We start from the raw sequence: 20,306 nt of genomic DNA, 5'->3' as shown, positions 1-20,306 counted from the left end.
GGAAAACATACTATTTTTAAAAGATAGGAATATTGTGGTTCGATCCCACCCAGGGACGTGCTTGCTCCTGGTTTTTAAATACTTTGATCCTTTCTTGAAATTGCATGGAAAGGGGAAATTGCATGGAAATGGAAGGAGACCCTCAGGGTTATACAAAATTACATACAAGAGGAAGTGAGGGGAAAGGGAAAACACAAGGGGGAGAAGTGAATGACAGTAGAGGGGGTAGAGAGAGAAAAGGGGAGGGGAGAGGAGGGGAGGTGGGATAGTAGAGGATAGGAAAGGCAGCAGAATACAACAGACACTAGTATGGCAATATGTAAATCAACGGACGTGTAACTGATGTGATTCTGCAATCTGTATACGGGGTAAAAATGGGAGTTCATAACCCACTTGAATCAAAGTGTGAAATATGATATATCAAGAACTATGTAATGTTTTGAACAACCAACAACAAAAATTTTAAAAAAAAGAAAAAAAAAGATAGGAATCATCCATAACCCTTTCAAATAGTTACATGTGTATTTCAGTGAAAATCATAGTCTTAACTACAGATGTTTCATTATTGTTCTTCAGGATTAAGGTACAAGAAAAACTTCGAAGGAAAAAAATCTGCAGTGTTCACTCTTAAGGGTTTTTTTTTTTTTTTTTTTTTTTGGGGGGGGTGGTATTTAGTTTAGTTGTTTACATACCTTGCCTAGTAATTCTCCCAATGTGACATCTTCATGATTGAGAATCCATTTCTTATCCTATGGGGGGGGAAAAAAAAGTCATTCTAGTCATTTAGTCCAAGCAAGAGTGTATTTCCTATAGGATGCATTTGAAGCAGTGGAAAATGTACCAAAAAGGATACTTTATTTATACCATTCAATCAACCTCACACTAAGAAGTTATAAGCTCAAGATGTTGTAAAACAGATTAAAGAAATGTTGCTACACAATACTATATTAAAATCTGCACTGTAGCTGACTTCCCTCAGAAATTTCTGGCTTCAAAAAGATAATATCCCTGTAACTATAAAAGCATGTACTTTCCACCTGCTATCAAGGGTTGGCTACGCTATTATTCTTTCCAAAAACAGTTGTGTTGTAAGTACATGAAGGAGTTCTATTTTACAATGTAAAATTTCCAATTCTTAGAGAATTATTTTTCTATACAATCCATATTAAGTGATTTAAAAAAAAAAAGACATAATTTAGAGTTCCACCTTTCGATGGCACTGCATGTAGTCCCCTATCTTTCCCAAGTAATTTCCTGTGGCATAATAAAGCAACCAACATCAACTGCAATATCACTAGGATACACAAGATCAGTGATGCAAGTATGCCATTATAAAAAAGCATCCCATTATCTGATCTGAAGAACCAATTACTACTTAGGGAATATTTCATCATGTAAAATGTCTTAGCTATTAAACCACACTCAGGGAGGAAGAAGATGGTGGCGAGGGGAGTGCATTGCCCCCGTGTGCCGCCTCACTGTGTGGGAGTATGACGAGTCAGGACGGCTAAAGGCTATCTTGTTAGGAATTTCCAGCAATAGTGGGGTGCTCCGGAACCTGGAGGAAGGATTTCCATCGCACGAGGATCGGCTACGGGGACTCAAACGCGAGAGATTTGTTGCACGGAGGGTAACACTGCTTATTCAGCAAATCGCCGCGCGGCTAGAGTCTGCAGCGCGCGCTGGGAAACGAGGAGATAGCGGCGCAGGGATACAGCGCTGCAGTTTCTGCCAGCCGTGCAAGCGCCGTACTCAGGGCTGAATTCTGGGTTCGAGACGGGGGAAGGAAGTGGTCCATTTCGGTTCTCCACACCGGTCAGACCACAGAGGAGGCCAGCGGCCACCATATTGGAGAGCTGACGTCACCATTCCTGTTTTCGACTGACCGCAGCTCATTCAGCCATAGAACAGGTAATTTCAGGATGCCATTCGCCTGCGGCTTGCAGACAGATTACTCAGGCTCAGTGCCTGAGTGCTGCTTGGAGCCTGCTCTCTTCAGAGCATACACCGAGCACGGAGCGGCCGAGTTCCAGCTCCCGGAACTGCCCTGGCCCAGGGCTAAGGAGCCCGCGGAAACTGCTTCTCGGTCCAGGTCCTGCTGAGGACCGGTCAGGAATCACCCGTTACTTTGGTTACCCGGCAAAGGGAACGAAATGCTGCCATTCGCATAGGATACGAACATGGCAGAGATCTGATGTCATCAGAAAGCGGAGGAGGAGAGAACTTCATCAATACCAGCGGAGACAGAAACAGTTGGTCTCCTGGTAGGGAGGGTGAGGCACAGACACCCGAGTCTCTCTCGATTTGTCGTCGAGCCAGAGGGGAGGAGCCGGGCCGCCGCCAGCGCCCGGAGCAGGCCCAGCGGCTCGCCAGCGTGGTGACCGCGTGACCCCAATTGGAGAGGGGGCGGAGCGGAGCCGCCACTCGCACCCGCAAGGTGGGCAGACCCGCGACCCAGTGGTACATGGGCGTGGTAGGAGGGGCAGGGCAGAGCCGCCGTTCGCGCTTGCAAGGTAAACAGACCTGTGACAGCCGGGCGGGTCAGGCCCAGTGGCCTGCCAGTGTGGTACACATGTCACCCCAACTGGAGTAGGGGCAGAGCAGATCCTTCTCCCACGCCCGGATCAGGCCCTGCCGGTGTGGTGGTCACGTGACCCCAATTGGAGTGGGGGCGGAGCGGAACCGCCACCCGTGCCCGCAGGGTGAGCAGACCAGTGATCAAACTGCAGATCAGACCCAGGGGTCCGCAGGCGTGGTAGGAGGGGCAGGGCAGATCCGCCGCCCGCGCCTCCAAGGTAGGCAGACCTACAACAGACCGGCGGATCAGGCCCAGGAGCCTGCCGGCGTGGTACAAACACCACCCTAATTGGAGTAGTGGCAGAGCAGAGTCGCCGCCCGTGCCAGGAACAGGCCCAGCGTCCTGCAGGCGGGGTAGTCACGACACCCCAATTGGAGTAGGGGCAGAGCAGAGCCTCCACCCGTGCCCGAAAGGTGGGCAGATCTGCGACCGACCAGCGGGACAGGCCCAGTGGCCTGCCGGTACGACAGACACGTCACCCCATTTGGAGTAGGGGCAGAGTAGAGCCGCCGCCCGCGCCTGCAGGGTAGGCAAACCTGCAACCGACCGGCGGATCAGGCCCGGTGGCCTGCCGGCGTGGTACACTCGTCACCCCAATTGGAGTAGGGGCAGAACAGAGCCGCCGCCAGCGCCCAGAACAGGCCCAGTGACCTGCCGGCGTGGTAGCCACGACACCCCAATTGGAATAAGGAGAGAGCAGAGCCGCCGCCCGCACCTGCAGGAAAGATACGCAAGCAGTATGAAAAGACAAGGAAAGAAAGGACCACAAGCAATGCAGGTCAACGCAACTTTAGAAGAGGTAACAGCTGCAGCAGATGGAATGTCAGATAAAGAATTCAGGATATACATGCTTCAGATGATCTGGAGTATCAAGGAAGACATTAAACAGCAAAATCAGACAATGAAAGATCACTTCGACAATGAATTACGCAAACAAATCCAGGAAGCAAAGGATCAACTATACAGGGAGATAGAGGTTATAAAAAACAAACAAACAGAAATCCTAGAAATGCAGGAAGCAATAAACCAACTTAAAAACTCAATGGAGAATACTACCAGCAGAGTAGAACACTTAGAAGATAGAACATCAGACAATGAAGACAAAGTATTTCAACTGGAAAAGAACATAGACAGCTCAGCAAGACTGTTAAGAAACCATGAGCAGAACATCCAAGAAATATGGGATAACATTAAGAGACCAAACTTAAGAGTCATTGGGATACAGGAAGGTACAGAGCTCCAAACCAAAGGAATGAGCAATCTATTCAATGAAATAATACGAGAAAACTTCCCAGACTTGAAGAATGAGACAGAATCCCAAATCCTAGAAGCCTACAGGACGCCGAATGTGCAAAATCATAAGAGATCCACACCTAGACACATTATAATGAAGATGCCCAACATACAGAATAAGGAGAGAATTTTAAAAGCTACAAGAGAAAGGAAGCAGATTACATTTAGGGGTAAGCCAATCAGGATAACAGCTGATCTTTCAACACAGACTCTGAAAGCTAGAAGATCCTGGAATAACATATTTCAAACACTGAAAGAAAATGGGTTCCAACCAAGAATTGTGTATCCAGCGAAATTAAGCTTCAGGATGGAAGATGAAATTAAAACCTTCCACGATAAACAAAAGTTAAAAGAATTTGCAGCTAGAAAACCATCTCTTCAAAACATCCTCGGCAAAACATTACAGGAAGAGGAAATGGAAAATAACAATGAAAACCAACAGTGGGAGGTAGGACAGTAAAGGGGGGGGAAATAATCAAAGAGGAAAACAAACCATGTTTAGTAACAGAAATAAACAAATATGGCTGGAAGAACAACCCATATCTCAATAATAACCCTAAATGTTAATGGCTTAAACTCACCAATTAAGAGACACAGGCTAGTAGAATGGATCACAAAACAAGACCCAACAATATGCTGCCTACAGGAGACGCATTTGATAGGAAAAGACATACATAGGCTGAAGGTGAAAGGTTGGGAAAAATCATATCACTCATATGGACTTCGGAAACAAGCAGGAGTGTCCATACTCATATCAAATAAAATAGATTTCAAGCCAAAGTTAATCAAAAGGGATAAAGAGGGACACTACATACTGCTTAAGGGAACCATACACCAACAAGACATAACAATCATAAATATTTATGCCCCAAACAATGGTGCAGCTATGTTCGTCAAACAAACTCTTCTCAAGTTCAAGAGTCTAATAGACCACCATACCATAATCATGGGAGACTTCAACACACCTCTCTCGCCACTGGACAGATCTTCCAAACAAAAGTTGAATAAGGAAACTATAGAACTCAATAACACTATTAATAACCTAGACCTAATTGACATATATAGAGTATACCACCCAACATCAAGCAGTTACACTTTTTTCTCAGCAGCACATGGATCCTTCTCAAAAATAGATCATATATTATGTCACAGGGCAACTCTTAGACAATATAAAGGAGTAGAGATAATACCATGCATCTTATCTGATCATAATGGAATGAAACTGAAAATCAACGATAAAAGAAGGAAGGAAAAAGCATACATCACTTGGAGAATGAACAATAGGTTACTGAATGATCAATGGGTTATAGAAGACATCAAGGAGGAAATTAAAAAATTCTTAGAGATAAATGAAAACACAGACACAACATATCGGAATCTATGGGACACATTGAAAGCAGTTCTAAGAGGAAAATTCATTGCTTGGAGTTCATTCCTTAAAAAAAGAAAAAACCAACAAATAAATGATCTCATACTTCATCTCAAAATCCTAGAAAAAGAAGAGCAAAACAACAGCAAAAGAAGTAGAAGGCAAGAAATAATTAAAATCAGAGCTGAAATTAATGAAATCGAAACAAAAGAAACAATTGAAAAAATTGACAAAACTAAAAGTTGGTTCTTTGAAAAAATAAACAAAATCGACAGACCCTTAGCCATGCTAGCGAAGAGAAGAAGAGAGAGAACTCAAATTACTAGCATACGGGATGAAAAAGGCAATATCACAACAGACACTTCAGAAATACAGAAGATAATCAAAAACTATTTTGAATCCTTATACTCCAATAAATTAGAAGATAGTGAAGGCATAGATAAATTTCTTAAGTCATATGATCTGCCCAGATTGAGTCAGGAGGATATAGACAACCTAAACAGACCAATATCAATTGAGGAAATAGAAGAAACCATCAAAAGACTACCAACTAAGAAAAGCCCAGGACCGGATGGGTATACAGCAGAATTTTACAAAACCTTTAAAGAAGAACTAATACCAATACTTTTCAAGCTACTTCAGGAAATAGAAAAGGAGGGAGAACTTCCAAATTCATTCTATGAGGCCAACATCACCCTGATACCTAAACCAGACAAAGACACTTCAAAGAAAGAAAACTACAGACCAATATCTCTAATGAACCTAGATGCAAAAATCCTCAATAAAATTCTGGCGAATCGGATACAAAAACATATCAAAAAAATTGTGCACCATGATCAAGTAGGATTCATCCCTGGGATGCAAGGCTGGTTCAATATACGGAAATCAATAAATGTTATTCACCACATCAATAGACTTAAAAATAAGAACCATATGATCATCTCGATAGATGCGGAAAAAGCATTCGACAAAGTACAGCATCCCTTTATGTTCAAAACTCTAGAAAAACTAGGGATAACAGGAACATACCTCAATATTGTAAAAGCAATCTATGCTAAGCCTCAGGCTAGCATCATTCTGAATGGAGAAAAACTGAAGGCATTCCCTCTAAAATCTGGAACAAGACAGGGATGCCCTCTCTCTCCACTTCTGTTCAACATAGTTCTCGAAACACTGGCCAGAGCAATTAGACAGACGAAAGAAATTAAAGGCATCAAAATAGGAAAAGAAGAACTTAAATTATCACTATTTGCAGATGATATGATTCTATACCTAGCAGACCCAAAAGGCTCTACAAAGAAACTATTAGAGCTAATAAATGAATTCAGCAAAGTGGCAGGATATAAAATCAACACGCATAAATCAAAGGCATTCCTGTATATCAGCGACAAATCCTCTGAAATGGAAATGAGGACAACCACTCCATTCACAATATCTTCAAAAAAAATAAAATACTTGGGAATCAACCTAACAAAAGAGGTGAAAGACTTATACAATGAAAACTACAGAACCCTAAAGAGAGAAATAGAAGAAGATCTTAGAAGATGGAAAAATATACCCTGTTCATGGATAGGCAGAACTAACATCATCAAAATGGCGATATTACCAAAAGTTCTCTATAGGTTTAATGCAATGCCAATCAAAATCCCAACGGCATTTCTTGTAGAAATAGAGAAAGCAATCATGAAATTCATATGGAAAAATAAAAGACCCAGAATAGCAAAAACAATGCTAAGCAGGAAGTGTGAATCAGGCGGTATAGCGATACCAGACTTCAAACTATACTACAGAGCAATAGTAACAAAAACAGCATGGTACTGGTACCAAAACAGGCGGGTGGACCAATGGTACAGAATAGAGGACACAGAAACCAATCCACAAAACTACAACTATCTTATATTTGATAAAGGGGCTAAAAGCATGCAATGGAGGAAGGATAGCATCTTCAACAAATGGTGCTGGGAAAACTGGAAATCCATATGCAACAAAATGAAACTGAATCCCTTTCTCTCGCCATGCACAAAAGTTAATTCAAAATGGATCAAGGAGCTTGATATCAAATCAGAGACACGCCGTCTGATAGAAGAAAAAGTTGGCTACGATCTACATACTGTGGGGTCGGGCTCCAAATTCCTCAATAGGACACCCATAGCACAAAAGTTAATAACTAGAATCAACAAATGGGACTTACTCAAACTAAAAAGTTTTTTCTCAGCAAAAGAAACAATAAGAGAGGTAAATAGGGAGCCTACACCCTGGGAACAAATCTTTACTCCTCACACTTCAGATAGAGCCCTAATATCCAGAGTATACAAAGAACTCAAAAAATTAGACAATAAGAGAACAAACAACCCAATCAACAAATGGGCCAAGGACCTGAACAGACACTTCTCAGAGGAGGACATACAATCAATCAACAAGTACATGAAAAAATGCTCACCATCTCTAGCAGTCAGAGAAATGCAAATCAAAACCACCCTAAGATACCATCTCACTCCAGTAAGATTGGCAGCCATTATGAAGTCAAACAACAACAAGTGCTGGCGAGGATGTGGGGAAAAGGGTACACTTGTACATTGCTGGTGGGACTGCAAATTGGTGCAGCCAATTTGGAAAGCAGTATGGAGATTTCTTGGAAAGCTGGGAATGGAGCCACCATTTGACCCAGCTATTCCCCTTCTCGGTCTATTCCCTAAAGACCTAAAAAGAGCATGCTACAGGGACACTGCTACATCGATGTTCATAGCAGCACAATTCACAATAGCAAGACTGTGGAACCAACCTAGATGCCCTTCAATAGACGAATGGATAAAAAAAATGTGGCATTTATACACAATGGAGTATTACTCTGCATTAAAAAATGACAAAATCATAGAATTTACAGGGAAATGGATGGCATTAGAGCAGATTATGCTAAGTGAAGCTAGCCAATCCCTAAAAAACAAATGCCAAATGTCTTCTTTGATATAAGGAGAGTAACTAAGAACAGAGTAGGGTCGAAGAGCATGAGAAGAAGATTAACATTAAACAGGGATGAGAGGTGGGAGGGAAAGGGAGAGAGAAGGGAAATTGCATGGAAATGGAAGGAGACCCTCAGAGTTATACAAAAGTACATACAAGAGGAAGTGAGGGGAAAGGGAAAAATAATACAAGGGAGAGAAATGAATGACAGTAGAGGGGGTAGAGAGAGAAGAGGGGAGGGGAGGGGAGGGGAGGGGGGATAGTAGAGGATAGGAAAGGCAGCAGAACACAACAGACACTAGTATGGCAATATGTAAATCAATGAATGTGTAACTGATGTGATTCTGCAATCTGTATATGGGGTAAAAATGGGAGTTCATAACCCACTTGAATCAAAGTGTGAAATATGATATATCAAGAAATTTGTAATGTTTTGAACAACCAACAATAACAAATTTAAAAAAAATAAACCACACTATACCTTAATGTTTAAAAAAAAACAACTATTTTTCTAAAGGAGGAATTAAAAAAAAACACACAAGTAGGAAGAAGGAAGACAAGGAGGAAGCCAAAGTGAAATAAACAATGAAATAATTATGATCTATGCTATGAGTTATAACAAGTAATCAAAGATTTATCATAACTATGGTTTAAAATGTCCTGGACACCATGTGATATTCAACTACCATCCTCTGAAAGACAGATCAACAAAAGAGACAACACAGGGTTTAAAATGCAATCGTCTTTCAATCTAAATGTTAAATTGAACCTATAAAGGTCTTAGGAAAAACATGGCAGAATATCCTTACAACCAAGGGAGTAAGAAAAGATTTCTTAGGCATATAAAGCACCCACTATAAAAAAATGCAAATTACATTTAAATCAAAATTACAAACATTTGTTATTTCAAAGGCATCATTTAAAAAATAAAAATGTCTGCCTATAATTCTAGTGGTTGGAGAGGCTGAGACGGGAGGATCTCAACTCCAAGCCTGGCATCAGCAACTTAGCAAAACTGTCTGAAAAAAAGGCTGGGTATGTGGCTCAGTGGTAGAGTGCCCCTGGTTTCCATTCCCAGCACCAAAAAAAGAAAATCTACAGTTGAGAATATTTTTGCAATATTCATATCTAACAAATCTGTATACAGAATATATAGAAACCTGTATCAGTAACATAACCTATTTTTAAGAAGTAGTATGGAAAAAAAACTAACAAAAGATGGATAAATACCCAGTAGGCACACCAAAACATTCTTAACATTGCTAGTCATCAGAAACAAATATAAACAGCAGTGGAAGCATTTCACACCTATTAATACACTAAAATTAATAAAATGTGCATTTGTTGTGCTGGGTAATCAATCCCAGGGCCTCATGCATGCCATACAAAGTGTTATACCACTGAGCTACTTACCAGCCCAGAATACTAAAATTGAAAAAAATTATTTACACTAGGTAATTGTGAGGATGTGGAGCAACTGGAGTGGTCATATGTTGTTGGTGAGAATGCAAAAATGATACCAACACTTGAAAACTATTTGAAGATTTCTTTTAGAGTTTAACATACACCTACCTTATATAGACTAAATACTATTGGATGACAATAAAGGAACTTACCACAGATCTGAACAATGGAGTATTTGGAAAACATTTTGCTGGGCTAATAAATCCAGGCATATTCTACATAATTATTTCATTTATATAAAATTTTAGAGGAGGATAACTATAATGTTAGAAATCAAAGCAATAGTCATCTGGGTTAGGGGTTGGACCATTTATCAAAGGGAAAGAAAGACACTTTGGGAGGTTACGGAAATGGTAATTTTGGGGTGTACTCTACCAATGAGCTAGCCTCCACCCCTTCATTTCTTGATATTTTATTGACCTATACACCTAAAATTCTGTGAAGCATTACTGTGTGGAAATTATATGTACCTCATGTTTTTAATGAAAAATAAATCCTTCTGTTTTCAGCAGCACTTTTTGTTTACTCTTGCCGCACCCCATATATTGTCCAATGCTATTTGAAGAGGTATTTTGAGTTGAGAGCTTTTTTACTTTTGTCAATGGAACTAAGTTGTTTAGACCCATCTTTCCACTGTAAGCCACTGAAGAAAGCAGGCTGAAATGTTAACAGAAATAAACCCCTCAAATATCTGATGGTACTAAAGAGCCAAGGAACAACTATTGAACAAAAGCTACTGAACAACAACTGGGAGGTTTAGCTTAAGAAAAGAATCCAAGTTATCAAGGGATAATCAGGAAGGTAGATGTCATATGCATGTATGAAAATGTCACAAAGAAACACATTTGTAAAATCAACATATGCTAATGATTGTTTTTTAAAGATCCTATGATGTATAGATGACTTTCACCTTTAAGTAAATATGCAGGGGCAGCCATTTTCATATTAGACAAGGGGACTTCAAGCCAAAATTAACCAGATACAAGGTCACTTCATACTGGTTAAGGGACTCAAACAACAAGATGATATGATTTTAACTATTTATGGCACAAACATGGCTACACCTATATACATAGAACAAATCCTTTTCAATATAAAAAACCAAATAGACCATAATACAATAAATAATGCTGGGTGATTTCAACACACCTTTCTCACCATTTGATAGGTCATCCTGACATAAATAAAGACTCCTCAAAACTAAAAACACTATATTTATCAAATGGACCTAACAGCCATCTATAGAATATTTTATCCACTGATAAGTGAATTTACCTTCTTTTCAGTGGCACATGGAACTTTCTCTACAGTAGATCTATTTTAGGACACAAAACATATTAGAATACAAGGAATTTTTTTTTCCTATCAGATTATAATAGAATGAAATTAGAAATCAACAAACCATTTTAACACCTGGAGATGAAATATGCTTTTGTATGTAGAATGGATCACAGAAGAAATCAGGAGATAAAAGTCTTAGGAACAAAAGAAAACAGATGCAAGTTATCAAAATCTCTGTACAGTGATAAGGCAGCTATAAGAGGAAAGTTTACTGAGTTCCTCGATTTAATAGGGAGATACCAAATAAAATACCTAATGGTATACTTTAGGCTTCAGAAAAAGAAAAACAAAAAAAATTCCAAAATAGAAGACAGAAACTCAAAGCCAAAAATAGTAAAATTTAGAATTTAAAATACAAAGAGTCAATGCAACAGAATGTTAGTTCTTTGGAATGATAAATAAGAATGATAGAGCTGGGCACAGTGGTGTACAACTATAATCCCAGCAACTAAGGAGGCTGAAACAGGAGGATCTTGAGTTCAAAGCCAGCCTCAGCAACTTAGTGAAGACCAAAGCAACTCAGTAAGAACCATCTCTAAATAAAACTGAAAACAAGGCTGGGGATGTGGCTCAGTGTTCGAATGTTCCTGAGTTCGAACACTGATCACCCCCTCCCCCGAAAAAAGATTGACAGAACCTTAGCCAAACTACACAAAAAAAGAAGACCCAAATTAAGAAAGGAAATAATACCACGAATTTCTGAAATCCAGAGAATTAGAAATTCTTTCATAAATTTATACTCAAATAAACTGGAACATATAGAAGATACTGACAAAATTTTGACGCACATGACCTATTTAAATTGAACCAGGAAAATATAGAAAACTTTAACAGACCAGTTTCAAGTAATGCAATTGAACAATTAAAAGCCCTCCAATAAAGAAAAGCTCAGGACCAGATGAATTTTCAGTCAAGTTCTACCAGACCTTTAAATAGACTAATACCAATCCAAATTATTCTATGAAATAGAAAGGGAGGAACCAAATTATTAAGCTAGTATCCTCCTGATAATAAAACCAAGATATCAAGGAAAGCAAACTTCAGACCAATATCCATAATGAAAAAATGATACAAAAATCCTTAATAAAATATTGGCAAACTGCACTCAAAAAACACATCAAGAAAATAGTACAACATGATAAATCCAGGATAAAGCCCAGGGATGCAAGGCTGGTTCACTAAATGCCAATCAACATAAAATTTGCTATGTAAACAGAGTTAAGGAAGTAACCACATCAACAGATGCAGAAAAATCATCTGACGTAATCAAGCACACATTTGTGTTAAAAACACTGGAGAAACTAGGAGTAGAAGGAACTTACATTAATATTGTAAAAGGTACATATGACAAATGCAAGGCCAATATCATTGAATGGAGAAAACTTGAAAGCATTTCTTCTAGGATCAGGAACAAGATTTCTACTCTCACCACTCTTAATCATCATAATTATTGAAACTCTAGCCAGAATTATCAGGGAAGAGAAAGCAATTAAAGGAACATGAATGGGAAAAGTAATCAAATTTCTGTTTGCTGATGTTATAATCACTAACAAAAAAAGTTCTCTACCAGAAGACTTCTACAGCTCATAAGTTCAAAGTTAAGGGATACAATCAATCACATTATTATACTACATAATGAATCTGCTAAGAATAAAATCAGAAAAACAATGCCATTTATAATAATCTCAAAAAAAAATAATACTTGGGAATAAATTTAACCAAAAAGGTGAAAGCCCTTTACAATGAAAACTACACATCACTGAAGAAAGCAATTGAAAAAGGCCAAAGATAGAGAGACCTCCCAGATTCTTGAATAGGCAGAATTAACATTGCAAAACTAAACATACTACCACAAGCATTACACAGATTGAATGCAATCCCCATCAAAATACCAATGACATTCTTTACAGAACTTAAAAAAAAAAAAAAAGTCCTAAAATCCATTTGGAAGAGTAAGAGACCCAGAATAGCCAAAGCCATCCTCAGCAATGTTAGAGGCATCATAACCAGATCTTAAATTACACTACAGAGTTACAGTAAGAAAAATAGCATGGCATTAATATTAAAGCAGACATGAAGACCAATGGAAAAGAGTAAAAAGATAGTCAAATGCACATAGAGATGGGCATCTGATTTGACTAAAATGTCAAAAACATATTGAGAAAAGACATACTTTTGAACAATGGTTGAGGGAAAATTGGATATCCATATGTAGAAGAATAAAACTAGATCCCAATATGTCACCCTGCACAAAAGTCAACTCCAAGTAAAATAAAGACCTAGGAATTACATAAGAAATGTTGCAACTCTTAGAAAAAAAAAAAATCAACACTCCAACATATTGGACAGGCACTGACTTCCTTAATAGGACATCTAAAGCTCAAAAAATAAAAGCATGAATCAATGAGTAGGATATCAAATTTAAAAACTTTTGCACAATAAAAGAAACAGTATGAAGGGAGAGCATACAGGATGGGATAAGATCTTTGCCACCCGCACCTCAGACAGGTGCAGAATAATATCCAGAATAAAGAACTCAATTAACACCAAAAACAAAACCCCAAATAACCCAATTAATAAATAGGCAAATGAATTACACTTCTCAAAAGAAATACAAATGGACAAATATATGAAAAAAATGTTTAAAATCCTGAGCAATCAGAGAAATGCAAATAAAAATTACAATGCGATTTTATTTCACTTCTGTTAGAATGACAATCATCAGGAATACAAATAAAAATAAATGCACTGGAGGATGTGGGGGGGAAGGTACATTCATACATTGTCAATGGGACTGAAAATAAGCTGGAAAACAGTATGGAGGTTCCTTAAAAAAATAGAAATGGAACTATCATAACACCCTGCTATCCCATTCTTTGGTATTTATACTTAAGAACTAAAATCAGCATACTATAGTGATACGGGTACATCAATGTTTTAAGGGTGCAATTCACAATAGCAAAATTATGGAACTACCCAAGTACCTATCAATAGATGATTAGAAAAAGAAAATAAGGTGTGTACCATATACACTCAATGGAATTTTACTCATCCATAAAGAATGAAATTATGTCATTTGCTAGTAAATAGACGGAACTGGAAAACATCATGCTAAGTGAAATAAGTCAGACCCCAAACATCAAGGGTTTAATGTTTACTCTGATAGGTCAAAGCTAGACCAGAGTAAGGGGTAAAAGCAGGGGAATCCCATCAAATGAGAAAGAGGGACTGAAGGGTAGGCAGGAGGGACAGGAAAAGAGGAATGATGGGATAAAATTATGCTATATACATGTATGAATATACCACAGTGGGAGTGGAAATTGGTCCCATCACCCTGGTAAGCACTATGGAGATTCCTCAGAAAAAAAAAATGGAGTGAAACTACCACTTGACCTGGTTATACCACTGCCTTGGTATATATCCAAAGGTGTTTAAATCTGCATACTTCAGTGGCACAGCAACATCAATGTTTATAACAGCTCTATTCACAGTAGTTATAAAACCAACCTTTAACAAATGAATGGATAAAGAAAATGGGATATATACACACAATGAAATATTACTCAGCTGTAAAAAAAGGATGAATTTATAATATTTGCCCATAAACAGATCATCTGGAGACTATCATGCTAAGGGACATAAGTCAGTCCCCCAAAAACAAAGGTCAAATGTTCTTTCTGATATGTGGATACTAAACACATAAAAAAGAGGGGAGGAGGGGAAGAACAGAAGTTCATTAGATTAGACAAAGGGGAGTGAAGGGAGGAGGGGACAGGAATAGGAAAGACAGTAGAATGAATCAGACACAACTTTCCTATGTATATATATGAATACACCACAATGAATCTCCACATCATGTACAACCATAAGACTGAGATCCAAATTAGAATTAGATAGCATATTTATATCAATATGGAGTATAAATATACTATACTGTCATGTATATCTAAAAAGAATAATTAAAGGAAGAATATACCAAAGTGAATTTCACCTTATGTATATCTGTAAAGCACTTTTTAAAAAAGTATAAATACAAGGAAGACCAGTAGAGAAAAGGAAATAGTGGGAGGGAGGAGAGGAAAAGGGATTACTAGGGACTGAAATGGAACAAAATTAGATTTCATGCTTGCATGATTATGTCATAATTATCCCCAATATTATGTATAACTACAGTGTGCTAATAAAAAAATCATTACATTAAATAAATTGTCTAAATGTACCATTTAAAATGCAAATATTTTAAGAGTAAATTTTAAAATGAGCCAACTATATGTCGTCTAAAGAAACTAACTTCATAAAATTTTTTCTAGAAGGGATGAATTTTTTTAAAAGATGAAATAAAATGCAAAGATAAATCATAAGAAAGTTGGAACAAGCATAGCAATGTTATACAAGATAGACAACAGAGCCAAGAAAATTATTATAGATAAAGAGGAAATAAACAGGGTTCACACCAAGAAAGTTTAATAATCCTAAACACCTATTCTTTCAGTCAGATACTTTAGAATAAAGTAAACAGAATTAAAAAGAAAATTTCAATTACAGTTAGAGACCTCAATACTTCCTTCTCTGTAAATCACAGAATGAAATTCATGAAGGACATAAAAAGGCTGAGTAATAACACTGACCAAGAGGGTCAAACTGCCAAAGAACACTTCATGCAACAAAAGCATAACATACACTTTTTTGAAGTGTACAAGGTAAAAATCACCAAGGTAAACCATATCCTGGGTCATAAAACAAGATATCTTTCCTGACTAAATGCCAAGTGGAAACCTCTAACAAAGCGAGAGAGAAACTTCCAACCAAAGGTACTTGGAAATTAAGAAATATACTTAAAAAAAAAAAAAAAATCCATGGAAATCTGAAAAAATCATGGAAATTAGAAAAATTCTTTCATTGAACAAAAATGAAAATATGTCAGAATCTGTTGGATATAGGAAAAATAATGTTTAAAGGGAATTCCAGTAAGTTTCATAGGCATCAAAAGAGGTCTCAAATTAATAATCCCAAACTTTTACCTTCAGAATCTATGAAAAATAAGATCAAAGTAAATTCAAAATTAGTGGAAGTAAATAATGACAATAGCAAACATCAATAAAATATAAATTCAGAAACAATAGAGAACTCAACTAGAGATAATTATCACTAGCTGTACTAGAAAGACTTCTGTTGACATCTCTGGGAATGTCCAATATATTTTTGGTTCTTAAGATAAAAAGCAGTTGACTTTATTAGTTAAGGTCTGAAAGAATCTTAGGCTCAGTTTCGTTACTTTTTAAAAATATTTTTCATTATACATGGACACAATCTTTATTTTGTTTATTTTTATGTGGTGCTGAGGATAGAACCCAGTGCCTCCCATGTACAAGATAAGCGCTCTGCCACTGAGCTACAACCCCAGCCCTTAGTTTCTTTTTTAATTGGTACATTATAATTATACATAGCAGATTCATTATGCCATATTCATACATGCATATAACTTGATCAATCTCATTCCCTAGTACCTTGCCAGCCAATAAAGAAAAATACATAATTATTAAAAATATGTAACTATAAATATGTACATAATAAACAGAAATACACCAAATAGAATATAGGAAAATAAAAGGCATGCTATTAAGCCATCAACCTGGATGTGACAAACTCTGGAAAATGAGACCAGCCCTGTGCCTCAGAATTAGCCAACCTAAGGGATATGTGGGTGCTCCTGGATATCATTAGTTGATGGCGGTAGGAGGAGTGTTCACCTCCAGCAGCCTCTCCCTAGCTCCACCAATGTTATGTGATTTATAAACCCAAAGAGTTATCACAATCATAAATATAATTTATATGCTAGGCAAGTCCTCTACTAACTGAGCTACATTCCCAAGAACCTACTCCCACCCTGGTCCATCAGTGCTTAGGGCAGACATGAGTCGCCTTCTGTGGCTTTAGTGGAATAACAGTCAAAGATGATACCTGCAATTGAAAGTTGATCAGAATACAGGGAAAGACTGAAGAATGTGAGCAGTGCACAGACAGCATCTGCTGCAGCCATTTATCCTTCATATATAAGGTCTTCCTGAATTGCTGAATCCTAGTGGATCCCCCTTTTCCAGACCTTTGTCCTCACCAAATCCTATCTTTACCAAAGTACAAATCTGTCCTCTCTCCACATACATATGTATGTAGAGTAAACTATTCACTGAGTATAGGGACAAATTTGTTGAATTTCAAAGGTAATACCAGTTATATCTTCTTTAATTAGGAAAGAAGCAATGGAAAATTCTACAGGTAAATTAAAGAATAGCCACATAAGTTAGGTAAGCTAAACAAATATCTAGTATGATTTGTTTATAGTAACATTTGGATATGAAAATTTTAATTAGTGTGAGGTTTTTTAAACCGACCTCACCTAGAACTAATGTATTATTTTGCAATATGTATGCTTCTGTTACCTTTAATTATGAAGTTTCTGACATGTAAGTGTGCATCTAGAACTTTAACTTAGAAGTTTATTCAAAGGATTCATCATTCTTCAAATTGCTTCCATTCTATCCCCAGTATTGCAAATAATCTAGAACTTAACCTCTTTATTAACAGAGGTTTGTCATTGAAAGATGCAAGTACTCCAATATACTCTAGCAGTAATACTATTTTCATAGAGTTCATGTTCTTTAAAATAAAGTTAATATTATCAGCATAAAATGATGTCAATTCACCCTAAAACAGTTTCTATAGAACTGACATATTTGAGTTTTTAAAATTAGATTAAGGAATTTTGTTAGAAAACCATTTCAATATTTCATTAAAAATCATTTAATAATTGTTTAAAATTTTTTGCCACTTAAAAGTTGCCAATAAAGTAAAATTTGTCAGATAATATTCAATATTCTACATTCATTTTCTTAGAAATGATGGAATTTAGCCATAAGATAAAAAACTATATTGATGAATGATAAATCTTTGGATTTGTAAGTTACACACTTTTAGAAAAAAGTGATAGTTATAAAAGAAAATATGAATTATTTTCACTCAGAGTCAGTGAAGAAATTAGGATTTTCTTATGTTTTACATAAGAATTTAAAAATAAGATTTAAAGAAAGCAATATAGAGAATAAGAAGGTCCTTTAACAGGCAATTCAATCTTAGCACCATTTTCTATAGCAGAACACCATGAAATTTTCAATAGGTAACTTAAATCTTGTTTCTATTCCTCAGAGAAACTCTTGGCTTTCAAAAACTAACTAGTTAATTTAAACAAGAGTTAAAATAAAATACTGAGATAAAAACAGTGGTATTGATTAAAATGCTTTCTAAGTAAATTACAGGGAATATTTCTCAAACAACAGATAACTAAAATTCACAACTAAGACATCTGGTTATTTCCAAATGAATTCTTTATATTAGGGTGAATTTTTATATATCAATCTTCCTTATAGTCACACAATGACACCACAAACAAATCACAATGAATATTAATCGTTGAGAGAACATAGTTTACAGAAACTGACTTCATAAACTTAAAGTTTATTCAAAAGATTCACCAAACTTTACAACTTCAAACTCCTTCCATTTTAGCCCCAGCATTGCAAATAAAACTAGTTGATTTGATACCTGCCTCTATTCTTTTTAAAAAGAATGCAAATGAGAAATGGTGTGGCTAACTGGTGAAGAGTGAAAACTGGAAATATGCATCTGAAAGATACTTCAATAGCAATAGGACAGTGAATGTAATTTCGTGCTTTGGGGGGAAGGAGGACTCTTGAAGAGAGCAGTTAAGAGGGTGGGTTCAATCCAAATAATATGCATGAATTTCTATAAACAAGCTATCAAAAATTATTTTTCCAGGACCTATTTTAAGATGCAAATTAATATAAAAGATAAAGCATAGATTTTGCCAATTTACTAAAAAATGGTCAAACAGTGAAAAAGAATGGGGGTGGGGGGAGAAAACAGTTTAGAGCCTAGTTCCGAACAGACCTCACTGTATACACGTGTGCATACTCAAGTGTGCTAGAAGTTCAAAGATGTAAGAGTAATGTAAAGGAGCTCAGAGGAACACAAAGCTACATTATGCTAGAAAAATGAGAAAGTTTGAGAGAAGTAACATTTGAGACAAGCCTTAAATATGTATGTAGGATTCTGACAAGCTAAAACGAAAAAGTAATTTTGGTAAAGACATAAAAATAAGTGGGAATCTTCTTGGTAATGTAAATGTACCAATATGATAGAAGGGAAGAGCTCCAGGGGAGCAGTGTTGGGTAAGAATCTAGAAATGTAGTTTCTAACCCAACTGTGAAAAGCTTAGCCAAGTACTCAAACATTTACTTGCCCTTGCAGACCAGTGGTTACAAATTCTTTAATTTTTTAAAAAATCTGAGCCTTTGTTCAAGTATACCAATGCACATTATCCAGCATCTTAAAACAAAATGATATGGCCATTGGACAAGTTATGTAACAGGAATTCTCTCCATTCTACAGGAAAGAATTACAACTACAAATCCTAGAAATTCAAAAGGCAACCAATGAACTCTGAAAGGTGGTAAGAGAAAGGTAAACTGGTTTGGGACCTAAGGAATAAGGGACCAACACAGAAGCACAACAGAAGAAAGCTTCTGTCCAAGACAAGCAACAGAAGGCAGACCAGGCCCATTCTTCTCTGGGTTAATTGGAAGTCCTCAATACCAGGTAAACCCAGATTAATAGAATTTACCCCATCTGAACAAAGAGACAATATATTGGGGGTAGGAGAATAAAGAATCTTTGGAACTTATGAGAAAACAGAAGATTCACCGTTTCTATTATCAGTACTACAAAAAGAAAAAGAGTAGAGCCAGAGGGTATTTGGAGAATAATGGCTAAGAATTCCTAAATTGGGCAAAAAACATAAGATTTCAAATTCAAGAAGCTGCTAGAATCTTCAGTAAGTTAAGCGCAAATAAATTCAAGCAAAGATGCATAGAAATCAAACCTAGGAAAATTAAAGACAAAGAAAAGTCTTGAAAGCAGCCACAGAAAAATGACACATGGTATATAGCAAAACACCACTCCAAAAAGCAGAAATTATGAAGTTCAGAAGGAAGTAGCTCACTGTTTTTGTGTTTTAAAGAACTGTGAAGTGGAAGATAGCAGGGTAGGGGAAGGCTGCATTCCTAGTTGCTCCATGGTTTGAGATTCAAGCAGAAGGAGTAAGATTCTTTGTGAAGTGGGTACAAGTGGACTTCAGTAAATCTCAATTTTGGACAATGTCTTAAAGACTTAGAAATTTGGTACATTAAACAAAGAAGACAGACTACATTGGAGCCAAGCCAGTTG

The 20,306-nt window shown here is 37.1% G+C and overlaps 1 protein-coding gene across 8 annotated transcripts in view; it reads right to left on the bottom strand.

The window, feature by feature from the left end:
* Positions 1-20,306, bottom strand: part of Fer (FER tyrosine kinase) — a 459,302-nt gene that overhangs the window by 157,967 nt on the left and 281,029 nt on the right. For all 8 annotated transcript variants that reach the window (XM_048811559.1, XM_048811563.1, XM_048811562.1 and 5 more), the window contains one exon: positions 693-749. In XM_048811559.1, the coding sequence (XP_048667516.1) occupies positions 693-749 (57 nt within the window). Of the gene's footprint in view, positions 1-692; positions 750-20,306 lie in introns of those variants that run through there.

This window comes from Marmota marmota, unplaced genomic scaffold, assembly GCF_001458135.2.
Source record: "Marmota marmota marmota unplaced genomic scaffold, marMar, whole genome shotgun sequence".
In the NCBI taxonomy this organism is placed as follows: Eukaryota; Metazoa; Chordata; class Mammalia; order Rodentia; family Sciuridae; genus Marmota; species Marmota marmota.
Note: the sequence above shows the minus strand (reverse complement) of the source record. Positions and strands in the feature narration are given on the sequence as shown.